Source organism: Melopsittacus undulatus, chromosome 4 (assembly GCF_012275295.1).
Source record: "Melopsittacus undulatus isolate bMelUnd1 chromosome 4, bMelUnd1.mat.Z, whole genome shotgun sequence".
Taxonomy (NCBI): Eukaryota; Metazoa; Chordata; class Aves; order Psittaciformes; family Psittaculidae; genus Melopsittacus; species Melopsittacus undulatus.
Window position 1 is genome coordinate 7,161,437 of NC_047530.1, and position 16,441 is coordinate 7,177,877.

General features: G+C 44.7%; 1 protein-coding gene across 2 annotated transcripts; it reads left to right on the plus strand.

The window, feature by feature from the left end:
• Window positions 1-3,189: 3,189 nt before the first annotated feature.
• On the plus strand, window positions 3,190-14,290 carry ZFYVE19 (zinc finger FYVE-type containing 19). 2 transcript variants are annotated; one of them, XM_005143936.3, is made up of 11 exons: window positions 3,191-3,377; window positions 3,897-4,018; window positions 5,788-5,841; window positions 6,348-6,511; window positions 7,732-7,877; window positions 8,744-8,858; window positions 9,411-9,620; window positions 10,098-10,177; window positions 10,852-10,962; window positions 12,276-12,418; window positions 13,762-14,290. In XM_005143936.3, exons 1-11 carry the CDS (start codon window positions 3,324-3,326, stop codon window positions 13,826-13,828), a joined length of 1,266 nt encoding a protein of 421 aa, XP_005143993.1. In that variant the 5' UTR covers window positions 3,191-3,323; the 3' UTR covers window positions 13,829-14,290. The 2 variants fall into 2 exon arrangements, with proteins under 2 accessions (XP_030900346.1, XP_005143993.1); XM_031044486.2 differs by lacking the exon at window positions 5,788-5,841 and having other exon boundaries at window positions 3,190-3,377.
• The last annotated feature ends 2,151 nt before the right edge of the window (window positions 14,291-16,441 follow it).

A 16,441-nucleotide genomic window follows, 5' to 3' on the forward strand; every position in this document is an offset into this window, starting at 1 on the left:
TATAGTGTTGAGCAGTTTTTTATCATATTACTTTAGATTCCTTTCCTATGGCTTGATGTGGAGCTTTACATAAGTCCAGTGTTTTAGATGTTCACCCATATTTGGTAAAGTAGGAGCCTGAGATGTGGCAATGTGGCTTGATCAGGGTGCCTTATCTGTAAGCAAGCACTTCACCAGTAATGATGTAGAAATGCATTCCTGTACAGACAGGTTGAAATATATCATGATGAATAAGTTCTCTCTTTCATAGGACAGGCTTTTCAATACAAGATCTAAAAGTTCTGCTCTTCATGAGTTCTGTTACAGATCCTTGTTAAGTGCTCTCCTTAAGGGATATGCACATTAGCTGGAGCTTCCACACAGGCTCCAAACCACCTCCTGACCATCTGCAGATATTAAAACCTTCTGCTATCCTCTACTTATTGCTAAAATCTCTGGTTTCCTGCCAACAGTCTCCAGTTATATATTACTCATCTATAAATCTGTGGCCCGCCAAACAGGAAAATGCAAGATACAAAACGTTCTGATGAATGACATCCTTCTTACAATGACTGCTGCTCATTTTCACCCACAGATAATTGTGAATCTGAAATGAAGAAGCTGTAGAATTCACAAACCCTGCTAAGAGCTTAGGGTTACCCAACTGCACAGTGTAAGGGGACTTGCATATTTAACAGACAACAATCCTCCCACAGCAAGCATTGCCCATAGATAAAAATTATTTATAAGTTTTCTTTTAACATTCATATTCTGAGATATATTAATTCAGTGACACAATGGACAGTATAGCCAAAAGTTGAGGATTCAAATACCACCATAGGAGGATTTTGTGAGTTTCTAATAAAAGTCCAACATTAACTTAACACCCCTTGAAAACCAACATGTAAGGATTTAACCTCATAATACAGGTATCTAGCAGTGATGAATATATATGTATTCCCATATATGTACATACCTCATGACACAGGTATTACTTTAATTGCATACCAAAAAAAATCTGCTAGGAGATACCTGCTTCTACAAGCCTGTGTGTGTGGAAGAGACAAGGGTGTTTGTGTCCATGTATTCCAATCCTACCTGCTTTGGGACTGCGCAGGTTCCTATCTGGGAGGCTTTGAGTGGTATTCTTTTGTAGTCTGGAAGAACCAGAATAGAGCTCTGTCAATTACTGCTATAGGAAAAAAAAACCAGCCTGGAATGAAGCAGCACAGAAACACACAAAATTGTACTACTCATAGGTCTATTTTTGTCTTTAATTTAAAACAAATTTCCCTTACATAAATAAATAACTGTGGTTGAGATGCCACTTGCTCGCATGACTAGAACCCCAGTCACAGAATCATGGAATCCTTCGGGTTGGAAGGGACCTTTAAAGGCTGAGCTTTAACAGCTGAGTTTGGCAAGGAGAAGACCTATGAACCAAAGATCATTGCATGGATCTCTCCTAAACTTCAAACAAATTGAAAGCCTAATAGGCCAAGTCATAAGATTTTACTAGTCAGAGTTTCCTTTATCATGGAAAACAACTGCAGGCAAGAGAAGAAATAAAGAAAAGCTGCTGCTGTTCTGCTGCCAAATGGCCTTTTGGTGCCACCAGCAGAGGAAGGGGAACGTGCCTCCATCCTCTTCTCCAGGGGAAGACGATTCCTTTCTTTGGGGGAGTGAGGGCTTCTCCTGATCCAGCAAATTTAGCTGAGCTGCTTCTAAGCAGGTAAGTTCAGTTTCTTTAAGTGCCTTACTCCCTCCTGTGCACTGCTATTGGCAGTGCTCTGATAGGAAGGTTCTTTGAGGCACTGCTTGCATTCTGTACTGAAGACCAGCACTCCAGCTCACACCAATGGCTCTGTAGGTTGCACTGTAACATTAAGTTTGAAATTTCCTCTTCCTCTTTTCCCATTGATCAACCCAATAGCAAAGACAACATCAAATGAATCCTTTTATTTGAGTAGGTTCTCTTTTATATGTCTCAGTTCCTTGCTTTATGCCTTCAGTACCTGGAATTTCCAGGTGGTCTCTAAAATGGTTGCTGGACCGATACAAAAGTTTGGCTCCCGAGTTTTGGTCAGTTGTCTTTCGAATGTTCTTTACCATTATAAAAAGCCCATAAGCTTGAGAAGGGAAACTCCCATTTTCTTCCTTTAAACTTAGCTTTGTTCAGGTATGAATGAGGCTTATTTCCTTGAAGAGATCTGTCAGTTTCCTAATTGAACTGAGAGGGTATTTACAGTGCGGACTTATCTATTGAACTGGAAAGAAAGCAAAAGGTAATTGAAGCCTATGTGATTAACAAGATGACCCATGGGAACCAGTGGTACCTAGAACCACGCTAGGTCACTCTTAAAATCACTGTAGTACGTTCACATCTGAAGACATGCAACCAAACACTGGCAGAAGTGCTGGCTGGAGACTTTTTACAAGACGTGTAGCATTAGGACAAGAAGCAGTGGTTTTAAATTGAAAGAGGAAGATTTAGGTTAGACATTAGGAAGAAGCTCTTCCCTGTGAGGGTGCTGAGGCACTGGCACAGGGTGCCCAGAGAAGCTGTGGCTGCCCCATCCCTGGCAGTGCTCAAGGCCAGGTTGGACACAGGGGCTTGGAGCACCCTGCTCTAGTGGAAGGTGTCCCTGCCCGTGGAAGGGGTTGGAGCTGGATGAGCTTTAAGGTCCCTTCCAACCCAAACCATTCCATGTTTTGATGATAACTGGAGTTTGGTGGCTCAGCTGATTTCATGCTCCTTGAACCAGCATCTCACCACAGGTTTAACACAAAAAGGCATAGTCACCTTAGCACAGCCCTGTCAGCATTACAAAATACACTCTATTTTTTATTATTATTATTGTCTTATTAACACCGACCAACAGCTAATGGGCAAAACCGCAACACTTTACCCACCGCAAGGCGTGGGGCACGCATCCCACGACCGCCCTCCCCACCAGCACCTCAGCCCGGCCGTGGGCGCGCTGCCTGCCGGGAAATGGAGTCTATCCGGACCGCCACCGCTCTTGCCTCACTGCCGGACAGCGGCACCAGACTACAGATACCACAATGCATCGCGGCGCCCAGGGTGCGCCGTGCGGCGCAGTGGGCAGTGTAGTTTATCCACGGTGTGCAGGCGGCAGGGTGAAAGCGGGAGGGCCGCTATAAGGACTACAACTCCCGTCGGGCTGTGCGCCTCGCCGCGGTGTCGTGCGGCGCCTTGCGACGCCGGTGTGTGAGGGGCAGCAGGGGGGTGTGGTGGCCTCCCTGTTATTGCCTATGGAGGTTGATATAGCCCGGCCGCAGCGCGGTGCCTGAGCTCCGGGCCCCAGGCCGGCGGTAGCGCCATGGAGAGCCGGTGCTATGGGTGTGCGTCCAAGTTCTCTGTCTTCAAGAAAGAGGCAAGTCCGGCCGAGGAGGGTCAGGGGCGGCCGGTCCTGCGGGGCCTGCCCCGTTGTGCGAGGGTCTCTAAGGGGAGCTGCGTGGCTGAGCAGCGAGGGGCGCTTCCCCAGCAGCTTGCTTCCCGAGCTCCCGTGTGCCTAGCTCAATATGTCTTTAAATATGGGTGGTTACTGCAAAAACAGAAAATTGACATTGAACGTCATACATTTAGTCCGATATTTGGTCGTTGTCACAGAGAATTCCTCCCTCCACACACACACCTCATTATCCCATGGGATGACATGGTGTCTCTGCTTCCAGCAGGAGTTACGGGCTGGTGCTTGAGGGCTCTGGAGAGTCTCTGTATCTTCAGAAGCAGCTAGTGATAAAGTTCTCTTAAAAAATGAGCATAACCCCAGCATTAGTTTTAGTGCACATTGGCATGGGCACTGTTCCTGCATGCAGTCAGCCAGGGCAGTGGGCTGTGTTGGTGAGTGGGTGATAAAGCTTTCTCCTTCCCCTCTCTTGTGTCTCTGCAGTGTGGATGCAAGAACTGCGGACGGTCGTTCTGCTCAAGCTGCCTTAGCTTCAGTGCCGTTGTTCCCCGCTGTGGAAGCACTCAGAAGAAGGTGTGCAAGCAGTGTCATGAAACACTAACTGGGTAAGATGGGAGTGTTTCTTCACCCAAAGACAGCGTCCTGCTTTTCTTCTTCATTTTGCATCCCAATGTTTTGTTGCAGATTTCTGCATGAGAGCTGTGCCTTGAACTTGTGCATGCACATTGCCTGTACCCTAGAGTTTCAAGCCAGGCCATTATTAAACTACTTTACACAAGCTCTGCAGTCCAAAGATAGGAATCAGGATATGTGGCTGTTTTCCATTGTGACAGAGTAGTCTGAAAGATCCAGGTTTAAATTTTTATGGATAGACATTGAATGCCTGCAGATATCTCAGCTGGGCAAGATCAAGTTAAGCCCCAATGTATTTTTGCCCAGAAATTTACACCCCTTTGAAAGCACTGTCAGCTGTTTTTTGATTTGTAGTAGTTGAATAGCCCAATAATAAGATGTTTAAAGCGTTACTACCTCAGTGAGCAAACAGTGACACAAATCCTCGCTGATGAAGGGTCTCTGCATTGTATAGCCTGAAGGCTACACAATCAAGTAGCATAAAAATAATTTGCTTTTAAAAGGAAAAAAATTGCAAACATTATCAGAGATGCCTTTTGGAAATAAATAAAATATAATTCAGCTGCATGGGTTATACACATGAACAAGTAAGACAAGCAAAGTGCACACGAGAACTTATCTCACAACCAGTCCTGTTGTGTCCACTTCCTTCTTTTGCATTTCTCTTATCTCTTTTTCCCACTTCTGTAGCAAGGAGTTTTCAGCAGCAAGTGGGGCGTTTTCTGACTTTGCAGGTGTCTAAAGGAGATTTCTTTCAGTAGCAAACGTCTTCATTTTAGAAGCAATGGCTCACAAAAACGAACTGTTGATGGTGAAAATCAGTCTTCCAGTTTTGAAATCTTCTCATTTCCTTTAACAATTCCAAATCCACTAAGAAAACAGGGCAGCCCTTCTCCATGTTGCTTTTAGGGATTTTTTTTCCTCATCTGTTTAATATCAGTACTACAGAGTTACAGAGGAATAAAAATCCTCCCTGCCTGGATAGCAGGTAGATGATGCATGTAGGCTGCAGCTCTGTAAGCGGCATGTATTATTGTTCTTCATGCAAATAGCTTTCAGAACTGAAACCTTAGAACTGGAAAGCAGTCCAGCAACAACTTTGCATTCATTTGTTACTCCACAGGCCTTGGCACAGCACAGATGTATTTGTAGCTGTGCCTTCTAAGAATGAATAAAATATGCTAGCTACCTTACATAAGTTTGTAGCCCAGCAACTCAGCCTGAATAGAGCAATATAGAAGATAGTTACCCAAGATGTTTGTGGTGTGCAGTGTTCAAGTGTCCTAGAAGATGTTGTTATGATACTTGTCCATTATATAATTCTGTGTTTGTTGCATGGCACAGCTCCTCTCACAGTGTACTGCTGCATGGAAGCTAATTACACTGGGAGTGTGACCTAACTGCTCTCTATCTGCTCTCTGAACTGGGAGGTGCAGGCTGTGGGAGGCAAGGGTATTCAGCCCCACCTCCTTTGGGTCATTGATGACCATACTAAATGACATATTGTCCAGATGCAAAACAACTGGACCAAAGGCCTAGAAATAAAGTCCCCTGCTGTCCCAGGCAGATATTATCTTAATCCTTTCCATAAGCTGATCACTCTCCATATTAATGAGGTTATGAAAGGAGCTGTACGAGGAGGTCTAGGCACATATATTGGTTCTTCTTGACTTGAGAAACTAAATGATTGAAGCAGTGCCATTATCTTGAGTTCAGAGAAATTGTTGGTTTTGTCTTCCAGAGAGGGATCTCAAAGCAGTTCAGCAAAATGGTCACCACCAGAAAACTACAAAAAGTGAGTTGCGCTTGCCAACAGACTGTTGTTTGTGCTGCAGAGTAGCCATTCAGACCCTTGCTCCTCTTCCCCTATAGAGACCAGTAAAAGTGGGGATTGTGATGTGGGTATTTGCTTGTTCAGAATTAGATTAAGGATGGGGCTTTTGGGTTTTGTTTTTGTGTCTGGGGCTGGTGCTATGTATGCTCTTTCAGTAGACTCCTGAACAGCCCTACTTTGTGACTGACTGGGGTCGGCTTAGAAACACAAACCTGGTGGTGACATATTCCTTGTCTCCTTGGAAATGGTGCCAGGTGTGATGCTCCTATGAGTTCAGGCTTTCCTTGCTCTTGGGAGTACCTCATTATGCCATTATGGCAGAGCCTGGTACAGGAGGGAGTGGTTTCTGTTCTACTGTACAGTGACATTCTTCAAACAGCCTGATGGGTTCACAGAGGGTGTTTTTGTATCTCGGGGTTTAAATCCCTGTTGTCAATTGTCGTGTCTTTTTTCTGTCCTTGTCACAGGCGTGTGGCAGCTTTTGAGGCTAAGCAAAACCAGCTGAAAGAACAACAGAAAGCAGCTGCTGTAAAAGCCCCAGGTCAAGCAGGCTCCAGGTACCAGGGGCTCTCTAAAGAGGATAGAGCTATTGCAGAGAGGCTGGAGAAGCTCAGGGAGGAAAGGAAACCAAGTGAGTTTTGGAAGAAACTAGAGGTACATTGGGTGGGAATATTGCTACTTGGGAAATACAGAATCTGGAGGGAGAGGGAAGGCTGTTTTAGAGAATTGAAGGATTAAAATTCAATAGAACATCCAAGTCCTGCTGCCATAATGGCCAGATTCTACATTATCTGTGTTCTAGTTTATTTTTTTTCTTCCTGAGGTTTCCCTTGAAACTACTTCTCTGTTTTGGGGCAGTATCTTACCTGTAAAATTACCTTCTCAGTTTCCATTTCATGGGTTAAAAGTCCGTGTCAAGCCCAGTAGGAGCAGAAGGAAGTGAGGGTCTTGGACCAAACTATTTTGCAGAAGGTTTCCTGTGGAACACTGTCTTGGGCAACAGCAGTGCCAGTCTCTGGGGGATTATGTTCTGGCCATCCTTGCCTCACTGAGGACAAAGAGGGCTCTCATCCCATCCACAGCTGCTGGGTTCTGGGACAGCCTTGTGATGCCTGTGGGTGAAGAAACTATTTTAAAAATGATATGTGATCTCTAAAAGGAAAAGAGCACACTGCAGAGTGGTTACCTGATTATCCCAAAATCATAGAATCATGTAGGTTGGAAAAGATCATCAAGTCTAACCTTGGTGTAAACCTAATAAGTCCACCACTAAACCATGTCCCTAAGCACCACATCTACATGTCTTTTAAATACCTCCAGGGATGGTGACTCAGCCACTTCCCTGTGCAGCCTGTTCCAATGCTTAATAACCCTCATAGTGAAGAAATTTCTCCTAATACCCAATCTAAACCTCCATGGTGCAACTTGAGGAAATTTCCTCAGTTATGTGGCAGGGGAGGGTTTCAGTCTGATGTGCCTGGGATTACATTAAGAGATGTGGCAGCAATGGGCTGGACCATCTAAATGACACTTATTTCTATGACTGTCCCTAGTATCCTGAGTCAGCTGATTGCCAAATGACATTACCCTAATGCTTGTCTTAGGGCTAGGAGATAAACTGTGAATGAGGCAGGGACTCTCAAGAAAAGGGTAGCAGTTAGGGCAGTCTCCAAGTCACTGCAGTATGAACACTCATTCATGTCAGGGGCTGAGGGAGGGTTTTGCTCAGTGTTCTGAGCAAAAATCGGAGTCTGATTACAGAAAGAAATACAATTTTAAGGGGAAAAAAAATGAAGCCTTTTGTTTTCAATAACAGAGTAATTTCTTCCTTTGGCTTATCCTGGATTGCAGAGTCCATCCCTACTCAGGCTGAAATCGAAGCTAGGCTGGCTGCCCTGAAGGAGGACTACCGGCGACCTGTGCCATCCACACAGGAAATAGAGGACCGGTTGGCTGTCCTGCAGGGGAGAGATCCTCCTTCCCAGGCTCCCAGACCCGTAAGCTCCCTCAGCTCTTTAGCCATTTATTCTCAGTTGACACAGTAACTGGTGTCCCAGCATGTTGGCCATTCTTGACACAGTTTAGAAATCTCCACATTTCCTATGTCATTGCTCCAGAAGGAAAGGGCCAGTCTTTACCAGTTCACTGCTTCAGTTTGAATGCAGTGTGTTCCTTTATGTCAAATGTAGTTCATGTGTTTATTTTTTACAATAAATGCTGTTTTTTCCTCTCAACCCATTTGTATAGCTAAGTGGGCTGATATTTTTTCAGAGCTGTTTGTGTGTGTTTGGGGCTTATCACCTCCCCCTTCTAATTGTATCTTATAGTTGTTACTGCATCCCAGCTGGGCAAATCCTGTTAATTATTCCAGAAATGGAAGCAGAGAGTGGTTAGTCTGAAATTGCAAAGGAATGACTTGATATCCTTTCAAAGCCTATATGAATGATCTTTTCCCTGAGAAATCATTTTCTTATGCTCCCTTCTCAGCAATGCTGTACACCAGCTGTTACCATAGGCCTCAGTGAGGCTGCTGGCTGGCACTGTTGAGAATGTCACCTTATTTACACTGGGGGCACTGATTTACATTGGAGGCAATGTCAGAGCTGGGGTTCAGACCCAGCAGCGTGTACACCTGTGCATTCAGCACCACTTCTTGGTTGGGTGACCACGTTTAGGGTTGTGCACATTCAGTACCTCTGAGAATGAAGCCTTAAAAGTCTTACACCAGATAACCGTAAGCTGAGACTCTCAAGATCAGTGGATGCATCTTTTTATGCATCACCTAGGGTGATCTTGGTTACCAAACTTTTCCTTTGAGTATGCCACTTCCCTCTCATTTTTCTATGCCCTCCTTATTTCTTAGGCATATCAGCCTCCTGATACCAGAAGTCTGGTCCAGCAGATAGATGACCTGTTAACTCAGTTGTCTGAGGAAGTTGCCATTGATGAGCATTACAAAACAAGAGTCCAGCCTCAAGGTATCTATTTTGGCTTCCAAAGAACTGTTTCTATCTAATAATGTGTATGCTGCAGTGAGAAGGGAATATATGCCTCCCTATCTAGCTTACAGATGAGCAGGTGTCCAGTTTGTCCTTATGTCCATTTTACGACTCCCACATTAAGAGGACCCATGTGGCTCAGTACTGGGTCTCATTTTGCTTAGAGATGATTCACTCTTCTCGGGGTTGTGTTATTCAAATTGCTCCTCCTTGTTTCTCTAATGAGACCCTTCCTTGGGGAGGAGATGTTGCTACTCCTAACAGACCTGTGCTCTGTTACAAAACACAGGAATCTGTGATACCGTTATCTTCCTGGCTGCAGTGTTTTCTCTGTAATCTTGCTGTAAAACACAGATTAGCTCACTTCTCTTCACATTCAGTGCAGATCATACTGTGGCATGCCTTCTTCCATTATCACCCAGATCAATGGAGAGCAATAATCTGGTCTCATCCCATTGCTTTTGTTGTGTTGTCTGTGCCCAAGGAGCATTGCAGCTGAGTCACCAGCACATTCTGTATGTCTGCTTGCAGCTGTTAGTAGCCAAAATTTGAATGATCTCAATCGGGAAAGTGGAGACTGTATTTGCCCTGCAAATCTGGACCCAAAACAGCTAGAAGAAGAGAAGAATAAACTTCTGGCAGAAGCTGCTACTGCGCTGAGGGAAGAGAACACCAGGCAGGAAAAGATCCTACAAGTTGCCAAGAGACTGGCAGCACTCAAAGGCGAGGACCCAGAGAAAGGTGGGTAGCAGACATGAATACAGTGCCAAGAAAGGAACCAGGTTCCTGTGACAGCTCTTTTCTGAGCTGTTTCTCCATTTAGTTCCCCTGTTCTGTAAGAAACAGAGATTTGGTTCTGTCTAAAGCTGTGTGGCTTGGTTCATCATGAAAGTTCTTTGCTGAGGGTAAAGGCTGGAGCTCTAAGGTCAGACTGCTTTGTCTTATACCCTTTGAGATAATTCTAGCGTGCTCTGGTGAGCTTAACAAAGCTTTTTAAAGCAAACCTCTGGTTTTGGTGAGGATTTTTTTCCCTTCTCTCTTCCACTGTTAAAAACGAATCGTGCTCTTTTTGAGGAGACCCCATCTGAAAGGATCTCTCTGTGCCAGTGCCAGAATGTCAAAACCAACTTACACCACAAAGGACTAACTCTGGCTCATAAGTGAGTACAAAGCTTGAGGCAGGTGTGGGTTACAGTCTCCTGTGTCTTACTCCTGCAGTTACACTGGAAACCTATAAACTTCCTGACAGTGATGAGGAAGTGGCTGAGGAGGAAGCCATTCGCAGAGTGCTGAAACAGGTCAGAAGTGGCAGCTGTAGCCTTGTTTATCTTCCTCAATTATTCCCAGTGTGTATGTTGCCTAGGGAGTGTGTGAAAGATGTGTTTCTGTTCCTGGGCAGAGTTTTGTTCCTTCACCTCCTAGTGCTTTTCCAATATACTCACTCTCATGAGCCATTCAGCTACAGGTGATTGACAACATCAAGTCTGTCAGGTTGTGTTTCTCATTCGTGCTTAGCACCTCTTGCGGCCCAGTCTACTGGTACTTCCTTACTTCTTGTTTCATCATCTTTCCCACCCAGCTAGAGCATGGCTGATGAGATGTGTGCTGCTTAGCTAGGTTATGCCTAAGTTTCTCTCTAAAATGTCTATGAATTGTCCTGCAGGCATACATCAGCTTTCTGTGCTTAAGTTTCTGTCTGATTACAGACCACATGTGCATGATTAGCATGATGTTAAGGACTTGCTGCTAGCTGCACTGCAAAGCAGACTGCATTAGCTGAAAGCCCCTGCTGCTACCCTGGCTGTTCACAATGCACACACAGTGTTGAGTGCAGACAGATGTACTCTCTTGTAATCAACTAACCTCCTGTTACTTCATGAGGGCAAGGAGAAGGGCAGGAGGTTTTAGAGCCTAGAATGAGATTCCTAACTGTGTTTGAAACAAGAGGCTTCTTTCTTTCTGTTGTTACCAGCTCACAGAGGAAGCAGCCTTGGATGAAGCAAGTGGATTCAACATTCCTCCAGATCAGACCACCCAGCCAGGACCCTTGCAACAGAGCTTGTATAAGAAGGCCAAGCAAAAGGTCAGTGAGCTGGTCAGGATCTCTTGAAATCATGTGTTCCAGGGTCTCAGGAATTCTACAGTTCTGCAGCAAAAGTTTACTTGATGCAGAAAGAAAAAGCAACCAACTTCTCCAGAGCAGACAAGCAGAGTGGCTTCTGAGAGGCTGACAAGCCCTGAGCACAGCTGTGAGTCATCCTTGTACTTTTAAAAGGAATTGCTCCCTGAAATACAGTTCCTTTCAGGCTTTCTGCTGAATGTGGGATGGTGTCCTCTAAACCCTGAGAAGCTAGCCTAGACTTTGCAGGATGTGTATTAGAGAATGGGGTTTTAATTCACCAATGATTAGACCAAGAAAGCTCCAGTCTAGAACACTACACCCTGAACCAGGGTAGGTGGGAGGTTTGCCAGTACTTTTAGCATGTGCAGAATAGAACCTCTAGATAGTAATCAGCTGTCTGTTTTCTCATGTAACATCAGAGGAAGGAGTTTAGTAACAAGATACCCCATGCTCAGAATGGAGTTCAGCCTTATTATGGAGATACATACACCTTCTCTATGTAGGTGTATTACAAGAATTGAATGGACCTATGACTCACAGACATCTGACAGGCCTGGCCCCAGAGGAAGAAATTGCTTAATTGTAAGCATTATTGAAAACATCCATTTCATAGGTATGTCACCTTGTGCTTCTGGGACTGCTGATGTAAAAGGCAGTGCCATCTTATTGCTGTTGTTAGGAAGCTGCCTTTGCCACTGTCCAGGCATTGTGTCCCAGTGTGCGTATGACTGTTCAGCTCCACAAGACTTCTGTTTTTTCCTTCTGCTTTACAGAGATGACCTTATGGATAGGTTTTAGATTATGGTTTCTATAACAGAGAGAAGACACCTCCCACATTCCCACTGCTTTCCATTCTCATAACAGCTTTCAGCAAAACTGTTTGATCTCTTGCTTTTGCAGCAGGGACTCTCTGTCACTTGGCATTGCTGTGGTGCCTGCCACAAGATCTGGGCTTCGTGCCCTTAACACAGTATGGACAATGTTGGTATATACTGCTGTAGATACTAAATGAGGGTGAATACCTGTTTACCTTCTGAGCAATACAAGTTCATGAGCAAATGATAGGGAGTACCTTAGGGTTTTATTTAATGATCTAGATGCATATGGAGCCTATCCTTGGCCTGTGGGCAAGTCCATCTCTCAGACTTAGGATCAACAGACTGAATGATAGACCATGTAACAGTGTCATTGTGGCTATCATGCATTACAATGAAAGTCCTGTATTGTCTCTGCTGGGATTTGAATTCTGTGTCTCTGTTTTCTTTGTGAATTAGAGCCAGACTCCAGCCACCACAGCTCTTGCCATGGCAGATGACAGTGATGAGGATGAGTTACCATGGTGCTGCATCTGCAATGAAGATGCCACTTTGCGCTGCCATGGCTGCGATGGGGACCTCTACTGCCAGCGCTGTTTTCGGTAAGTCTCACAGTTCCTCTAGGTCACAGGTAGTGTGGGCTACTTTTGTTAGTTCTTCCCATTGGGCAGAAAGGCAGGAGGAGAGAAGATTTGAGGAGCCCAGAGCTGGATATTAATGGTTATGGAAATACCTTGTTCAATCAGTAGTTATCCCAAGCTTCAGGGACTAAACTGGTCCTAGATAGGAATGTTTTGTCTGTGCTGCTCCAGTGTGTGTTTGGGCACATTGTCTGAGTGAAGTCTGGAGCAGCTGGTGTGCTGCATTGTGTGGGATGGGATAGACGACACCATTGTTCAGTGACTCCTACAGCTTGTTAATGACATCGATGAATGATCTGGGGTGGATTTCCATAAGAGGGGAGATCAGACAGTATAAATTCCTGAGGCTTTTCTTAGGTTGAGACTCTGCAGTCTTAAATCATACACAAAAATCTTTGTTGAAATATGTATGGGCAAACCTTTTTCCTCAGTAAGGCCTTGCAGCAGCTATAGTCTTGGTTCTCAAACATCTGTAGCTTGATTATTGACTCAAAAAGTCTCAGATCTGGAGGATTAATTCCTTTTGAACACAAAGCTATTCCTCACAGTTTGCATGACTTCTCAAGGTATTGCGTAATTGGCTGTGTTCTCAGATCAGTGTTGGATGACATTTAGACAGCAGGATGCTAAGAATAATAAGATAATAAAAGATGCTTTTTTGTATATTCTCTCATTTCCTGCAAATGTTTTTGTGAAGAGATGGAAATGGATTGTGGGAGAACAAACAAAAATGGTAATAAAACAGATGACTGGCAAAGTTAGATGATTAAAAACAAACCAAACAAAAGTATCAGACAGCAAACATCAGTAAAAGCAGAATCAGCAGTCTGGCAGGTGAGTTTATCAGTTGCCTGGTGCAGATGAAAGCTTGTGTCTTACTCAGCACTGCCTGCTTCTGAGCATGGTTAAGACAGCTGCCAGTACACTGCATTTTTAGCCCCCACAGTTACTTTCCAGAGTTGTGTGGAGCAGACTGTCACTTCAGCTATTGTCATAGGAGCTGCTAATGTGCCCAGGGATCACAGACATGGTGCTGACAATGAGCCACCAGTTACAGAATCAGAGAAAGAGGCAAGAGGGACCTGTTGTCATTTCCCATTCCAGCAGGCAAGGATGAGCAAAGGACCTCAGATGTTTTTGCTACAATCTTAAGCAGTCATTCCATGAGGCTGCCAGTCAGGTGCTCACAGCTTACCCTTGGGATTGGCTTGTAGTTAAGGGCTGCAGGGAGACACTTGTACCATGGCTAAGGTTTAGTTCCCTGTCTGAGCATGTTCTGACTACGCTTTGTGTTTGCTTCTCAGGGAAGGCCATGATGAGTTTGACCTAAAGGACCACCACACTTCCCGCTATCATCTTCCTCGCAAGTAGAAGTGATCACACTCTTCATGGGCAGAAAAGGAGATGGAGAATGAGAAGAGAGAATAGTTGGCCAGATGGGAAGAGTCCATGTGGATTTGCAGCCAAAATGGGTGATGTTTTGGACAGCTAAAGTATGTGTTATAATCAGAGAGAGGCTAGAGGGCCGTGACTTTATCTTCACAAATACAACCAGAGAAGTGCAGGGTTTGCTATGAATGCTTGGGGATAAATGAGGACTTGATGTGAGGAGGTGGATATGAATCCTTAAGTACAGACAGTAAGGCAGTGTGGGTAGCAATAAAGATGTGTGCTTAAGGCAGTACTGACTGGCTGTTAAGTAACTTCCTGCATTTACTAACAGTTTACACACTGGTTCAACAGGCAGCAAAGCATTTTGCACTAAGAAAACTGTCTATGTCGTGGTTATGTGTGTGATGAGAACTTCCAAAGCATAATAAAAATTATTCACAGAGGCCTGTGGTTAAAGTCTCTCCTGGAAATGCCCAATAGCCCTCTTCAAAGTGTTGCCTATTCTTAATGGGATGTTAGTCCTAGTGTCAAGTGGCTTAGCAAAAGAAATGATGGATCATGAAGTCATCAAAACTGTTTCTGTGGTGTGGCTGGGAAAGGTGCAGGAGCTGCTCTGCCTTCAAGGTCAGTGTTGCTTATGTACTTGAAATGAAGGGTGCTTTGTAAAGGTAATACGCTACTGATGCACAGTGCTGTGATCAGCAGTGGCTGTGCCGAGGTGCCATGGGGTCTGAAAGAGTTGTGGTTTTAGTTTGAAAGCGGGATTTGGCTCTGTTTGTTATCCTCTGGTAGGATACAGATGTTACTTGTGTGATGCTTTTTATCTGGCTATGAGGGAAGCTCAGATCAATATGCTCATACCCTCCCCCCCAGTGACAGCCTAGATGCAGGTGACCCTTGCCAGTAACCAAAGCACCCAGAATTACTTAAAATACCCAACAAAACTTGGCCTAAATTGTCTCTAATATCCTATCCTGTCAGGATGAGCTCTTCCCAGGACTACAATGTGGGCTCTCTAAGGCTGACAAATTCCAATGGCAAAAATGTCAAAGATTTGCCTTTGACAAGGAGTTAACACTGAATCTTGCCTGGCTGGTTTGGCACTGCCACTCCCAGTTGACTGCCCTGCCCCTGTGTTTAAGGTAGTAAGGTGCAGGTGTGTTGATGAAACAGTGTTTGCCTGCACCTCAACCAGCCCTGGTGAATGTACTGCGAGCAAATTAAACCACTGCTGAAGATGGGTTGGTGCTAACATGCTGGACTGGATCAGGCCCTTCAACAGAGACCTGGATCACTGGATCACTGGATCAGGCAATGTAGAACAGTAATACTTCAGGTTGGCACACTAAAAAATCACAAGTGTATCCAGCAGTGCTATCAAAGCCCTTTGTTAAGAAGGGGTGGCAAAACCTGACTCATGTGGAGGATCTTCCCTGTCCTGGCAGTCCTTGCTTCAGCAGTGCTTGTCTCTTTGGGACAGGCGGATAGGAAAACTGCTGGAGTTGTTATGATGTGGGAGCTCACAATAAGCCCTGTGTTACACAGTTTAAATAGAGACTTGCTGCCCTAAGGAGCCTGCAGTCTTAGAAATGAAACCCAAATGCTGTTCTGGATTTGTGTTATTGTAGGAATGACACTTTTTCATTGCTATTTCACATGCGTAATTAACCTGAGAGCAAGACAGCCCAATTCTGTCTTAGGTTTAATCCTTTGTGTTTTGCATGTACAGGAGAACATGCAAATACCTGTTCTTACATCTCTTCCAAGATCCACTCCTTTGGGCTTCAACCTGTGTCCTTTCCAGCATTTTAATTCTTTTTCCTAATACCTTAGTATTAGCTGATGTGCTTTTTGCAACATTTTGGATACTTCATCAGCCACAAGCTAACTTTGAGCTCCTAGTGCAGTTAGTCCCCCTGTGTCTTGTAAGCCCTGCCCTATACCCCTCAGTAGTAAAGCAGCAGGTTACAGCCGGAAGCACTTCATTTAGTTCCCCAGACTGGTTTCTATGGGGCCACCCCAGGGAATCCAGAAATGCACCCAACCCAATACCTGAGCTAGATCTTAGTCATACATGGACGAGCCTATTCAGTCATACATTCATGCTGATGCTTTCCCTGCCCCACTAATGGACATTTTTGTGGCTGCTGAGCTTTCTGCATATAATTGGCCATTTTGGTGGTAGCCCAGTCACTTTCCCCTGAAAAGCCATTCCCACTGGAGCTGCTGCCTCAGTGACCTCCATAGGGGAGGGTAAAAGGGGTATTTTAATCAGCTGTCTGAAGGAAGCAAACATAGCTGAATCTGTCATTGTGGAAGAGGAATGCTGCATGACCTTTACATGGGCAGCGCACTTTTAGCTGTTGCTTACTCCCTGTCCTTGTCTTTGAAAGGTTACTGGTGAACAATCAGTTCCTTGCAGGCCATACTGACTTCAGTCTTAGCCATTCAAGGATGGAAAAGAGCTTGATATCTTCAAGAAAGAGAATCAGCTTCTTTCTTTCTATCTTTGGAGCATACCATAAGGGGACAAGTTGTTTTTGTTTCCCTGTGAGAATGTTTTGTGTGTGGACTATCAGATGTAGGCTCCAC

Bases quoted from the DNA above. Each gene is read 5' to 3' on its own strand.
- ZFYVE19 (XM_005143936.3), top strand. From the start codon at position 3,324: ATGGAGAGCCGGTGCTATGGGTGTGCGTCCAAGTTCTCTGTCTTCAAG. The intron at 6,512-7,731 runs GTGAGTTTTGGA...CCTGGATTGCAG, and splicing joins CAGGGAGGAAAGGAAACCAA to AGTCCATCCCTACTCAGGCT. The intron at 7,878-8,743 runs GTAAGCTCCCTC...CTTATTTCTTAG, and splicing joins CTTCCCAGGCTCCCAGACCC to GCATATCAGCCTCCTGATAC.